At 40.6% G+C, this 5071-nt stretch overlaps 1 protein-coding gene across 1 annotated transcript; it reads right to left on the bottom strand.

The window, feature by feature from the left end:
• Positions 1–1414: 1414 nt before the first annotated feature.
• On the bottom strand, positions 1415–2362 carry LOC105878873 (olfactory receptor 1D2). Its single transcript, XM_012778691.3, has one exon. It carries the CDS (start codon positions 2351–2353, stop codon positions 1415–1417), a length of 939 nt encoding a protein of 312 aa, XP_012634145.2. The 5' UTR covers positions 2354–2362.
• Between the last annotated feature and the right edge of the window lie 2709 nt (positions 2363–5071).

Here is a 5071-nt window from a genome sequence, read left to right as displayed (position 1 = left end):
TTTAGCACTTTGAATATATCATCCCACTCTCTCCTGGCCTGCAAGTTTTCTGCTGAGAAATATGCTGATAGCTGTATTTGAACTCCCTTGATTGTGATATGTTTGTTATCTCTTGCCACTTTCAGAATTTTTTCTTTGTCTTTGATTTTTGATAATTTTATTATTATGTATTCTGGTGAACTTCTTTTTGGTTGATTTTGGTTGAAGATCTCTGAGCTTTTATTTTGGCATCTTTTCCAAGATTTGGAAAGTTTTCAACCGTTATTTCTTTAAATACACTTTTGTCTCTTTTTCTCTTCCTTCTCCTTCAGAAACTACTAATATGTGAAGGTTAGGTATCTTGATGTCCTGTAATTCCTGTAGGTTTTCTTCATTCTTTTTCATTGTTTTCCCTTGTCTGACTGGATAATTTCAAATGTTTTGTCTTTTAGCTCACTGATTCTTTCTTCTGGTTAATCAAGCCTGCCATTATAGCTTTCTATGGCAATTCTCAGGCAGTTATTGTGTTCTTCAGCTATAGGATTTCTATTTCTTTGTCAACTTCATTTTTTTTTATCTTCTAAATTTTATTTAATTTTATATCTATGTATTCTTGTAGTTAACTGAACTTCTTTAAGAGGACTATCATGAATTCATGGGCAGTCATTTCACAGATCTCCATTTTTTTAGGGTCCATTGTTGGATATTTATTAGTCTTTTGGAGGTGTTGTGATTCCCTAATTCTTCATAATCCTTATGTTGGTGTCTGCACATTTGAGGAGGCAGCCAGCTACCTGTTTGAGCCTCTACTGGCATTCTTTAGCAATGCAAATCTAGTAATCAAGCAGAGCTTCTGGCTGGGCACTGCTATTGCCTCAGATTGGCCTGGGACACATGGTGTATTCCCTGGCCAGGAAAGACCACTATTTAAGTTCTGCAACTGTGTCAAGCTGCAGGTTGGGTACCATGGGTAGTGAAGTTGCTGCTCGAGATGATTAGGACAAGCTTCTATGCTCATAAGAGATGCATGGTTGAGGCTTCCCTCCCTGCCAGTGAAGCCCTCCCTTGGGTGGGCTTTGAGGCTATACTTTCTATACATTGGATATTTGCTAGATAAGATGAGAGACACTGCTAGATTATAATTGGGCGTATATGGATAAGGCTGAGCATGTGGTCCTATGGTCATGCACATTAATGAATTTGGTCCTGTAAAATTCTTGGATTAGTGTTAGTGTGACCTTATTTATTGCCAATACTGTGAGATCTGGGGGACACTGGGTTATACATATATGTCTTTTTATCACCAGAGAAATATACATTCATTGTGAACTTGAACAATGTCCTAATCAAGGCTGTGTAACCCGTAGGGTATTACCTTGCATATGGTGAAGGATATTCCAAGTCTCCACTTCAATGCCCCCTTTCCAAATTATCCTCATGTCAACCTATGAAAGGGTTTCCCTAAGAGTCTTCCTAGAGCCCCGTGCATGTCCTTGTTCCTCAGGCTGTAGATGAAAGGGTTCATCATGGGGGTCACCACAGCATACATCACTGTGGCTACTGAGTCCTTCATGGAGTAGGTGTGGAGTGGCTTCAGGTACACCATGCAAAGTGTTCCATAGAAGAGGGAGACCACAGCCAAATGGGAAGCACAGGTGGAGAAGGCTTTGTACTTGTTAGAGGCTGAGGGTATTTGAAGGATGGCTCTGACAATCCAGACATAGGACATGATCATGAATCCAAAGGGAATGAGAAAGATAGCACTGCCTGTGGCCATCAGCACAATGTGATTGATCTGCGTGTCGGAACAGGCGAGCCGTAGCAGTACATACATCTCACAGAAGATGTAGTGGATTTTCCGTGACCCACAGAAGGTCACTCTGGTCATCAGGAGGGTGTGGATGAGGCCATAGAGGATAGATAGGACCCAACACACGGTGAGGAGTAAGATACAGAGCTTAGGGCTCATGGCTGTGGTGTAGTGGAGGGGGCGGCAGATGGCCACATAGCGGTCATATGCCATCACGGCCAGGATGAGGTTGTCCAGGGCCACCAGGGAGACCAGGAAGTAGAGCTGCGTCAGACACCCTGTGTAGGAGATGGCTTTGTTCTGGGACTGAAGGTTCACCAGCATCTTGGGGATGGTGTTGGTGACGAAGAAGAGGTCAGTGAAGGAGAGGTTGGCCAGGAAGAAGTACATGGGGGTGTGCAGGTGGGAGTCAGAGCTGATGGCCAGGACGATGAGCACATTTCCCACCACCGTGACCAGGTACATGGACAGGAACATCCAAAACAGGATCTGCTGCTGCTCAGGTCTCTCCGAGATCCCCAGGAGCAGGAACTGGGAGTCCTCACTCTGGTTGGCTCCATCCATTTCCCCCAACTTTCTGCAACCAAAAAAAAATTTACCGACTGCCCTTAATTGAATAAGTACATGAAGATAAACAAAACCAACAGTTTCCTTAGAATTAAAAATATTTTACACCCAATTTTATATTTTTTTTACATAAGCAACAACGTAAAAAACATAACATGGATAGTGTTTGTGCCACTTAGTCATTTCAGCAACTTATAACTTGGCATATTCAGTGTTATAGAAATAATGTCTAAGTGTTATTTTAAATCCTGTCATCTTGCACTACTCTTCAAGTGTTTAGTGATTATTTTATGATATTATATAAGTTTTTAAATATACAGATAGGTGCATTATAAGAAACGGATACAGTAAAATTCGAAAATAAAAGGGGGAAAATAAAAATATTTGAAAGGAGTAGGAAAATTATTATTTAGAGATATGATGAACTATAGGGGAAAAATAGGACTACCAATTGAAAGACTATTAGAAATAAAGAGTGATTTCAGAATACTTGAATCAGGACTGAGCTCTACCACTTCCTAGCCGTGGAGCCTCAGTTAGAGTACCAGAGTTCTTTAAAACTCAGTTTCTTCTTGTGAAAAGTGGGTCTTGGGGGTGGTGAGCAAAATTAAGTAATAAAGTGCTTAACACAAGGAGCTGGCAGGCAGTGAGCACCCAACAAATACTGCCTACTATTATCATAAGTAACAATAATCAGGAAAAATAAGGTGAAAATACATAATGCAAAACAATCCCATCCACGTTATTAACAAATAAATCATTGCATTAGGATGTTAGCAAGAATCAGCCGAGAATTTCATATTCTCCAGGGAGGCGTAAAGTAAAAATTAAGTAAATGGATAGACACACCAAGATGAAATGTCGCAAAGGTATTTATTTTCCTGAATTATTCTCAAACTTAATCTATTCGATGTCAAAATTATAACAGGGTTTCTAAGAAACAAAACTCATCTAAGTTTAATCTAAAAAGCAGCATGAAAATAAGCTAGGGGCAATGTTGAAAAAGACAGTAACAAGGTGACACTTGCTGTATCAGGACTCAAGGACTCTAAAACAGCGTGGCACTGATGCTAGAATGAGCAGATCAGTAGATCTGGAGAGAAGCTTCACAGCAGACACAAAACACATGTGGGATTTAGTAGATTACTGTGGTAGCGCCATCCATTGGCAGGTGGAGTTTGCATTATCCAAGAAATGGCATTGGGACAACTGTGTAATTATTTACAAGGATAGTTAGATCAATATTTTGTATCTTACCAAACACATTTCAAACATACTAAAGATTAAAATAACATATTTGTGCCATTTTTTCCTTTGAAAACTTAATGTGTGTGGAATAAAATTCTTAGAAATTCATGAAAAGAAAAAGGAAGACATATAGATGAAGCATATTAAATTTCACTCTGTGGAGACGCAGTACAACGATTCACATTTTGATGGCTTTCAATTTGAGAGATGTGAACAAAGCCAGTCCTGTGAAGCTCTGATCAGAGAGCATCGCAGAAGGAAAGCCGCCTGCCCAGTGGCCCTGAGGTGGGAAAGGTCTTGTATTTAAGGAACTAAAAATGGGCAAGTAACTAAAAATGGTAGGAGTAAAGAGGAGAGCGGTGAGATGTGGGACTGTGAGGAGATAGGGGACCGGGACATGCAGAGCCTTGTTAAGGTTTAACATTTTATTCTAAGTGCAATAAAGAGCCTTAAAGGATATTTACTAATAGCAGAAGCGGGTGTATACACATTTTTGCCTTGGTGGTAGAATCAGCCCTAAAATAGGTACTTCTTCTGTTTTTTTTATTTCGGCATATTTTGGGGGTACAGATTTTAAGGTCTAAATAAATGCCCTTTCCCCCCTTCCCCCACAAGTCTGAGTCTCCAGCATGACCATCCCCCAGATGGTGCACATCTCACTCATTATATATGTATATACCCACCCCCTCCCCCCTGCCCAATACCCTATTACTGTAGTACCTATGTGTCCACTTAGGTGCTGCTCATTTAATACCAGTTTGCTGGTGAGTATATGTGGTTCTTGTTTTTCCATTCTTGGGATACTTCACTTAGTAGCATGGGTTCCAGCTCTAACTAGAAAAATATAAGATGTGTGTAATTAAGGAGGCAGAAGACGGTCATAGGGTACTTCTTAATCTCTTCCCAAAGGAACTGACTTCATTTGCAACAGCGTATTGGGAATTTCAAGCCCAAGGCGCTCTCAAGAACAGTGGAAGTTGTGGGGAAAGACAGTTGGGAGGAGCTTCATCGTTTAAGGATGATGAAGTTCAGACTGCAGGCAAGCCAGCGTGCAGAACAGAATCAGGAGCTCTGCTGGGGTCAGGACGAAATGTCAATCACAGACCTCAAAAAATGATTCCTTCAAAGGTGTCAGATTTTATTGGATTAGTACGTTTTGCAATTTATGCCCCAGAGAATTGTCGAAACAATAGAGTTACCAGCAGGCAGTTAGTGGGGTTTAACAGCTGAACGTGGTCAGGGGCAGAGAGGGAGGGAGCCTTTCCAATGGCTGTCAGTTCTGGGTGACTATGGGCACTGAACAAATAAATTAGTAAATAAATAACAATAACAAGGTCCGTAAGGGGAGACTAGTATCCCGTATTACTACAAATAAATTTTCTAAAATGTTCAGATTCCAACAAAAATTATGAGGCATGAAAAGAAACAGGAAAGTATGATCCACATGCCAGCAAAAAAAAAATCAGG

Source organism: Microcebus murinus, chromosome 18 (genome assembly GCF_040939455.1).
Source record: "Microcebus murinus isolate Inina chromosome 18, M.murinus_Inina_mat1.0, whole genome shotgun sequence".
Classification (NCBI taxonomy): domain Eukaryota; kingdom Metazoa; phylum Chordata; class Mammalia; order Primates; family Cheirogaleidae; genus Microcebus; species Microcebus murinus.
This window is presented reverse-complemented; position numbering and strand designations above follow the sequence as displayed.

Coding starts and splice junctions, on each gene's coding strand:
- LOC105878873 (XM_012778691.3), bottom strand. CDS start 2,353: ATGGATGGAGCCAACCAGAGTGAGGACTCCCAGTTCCTGCTCCTGGGG.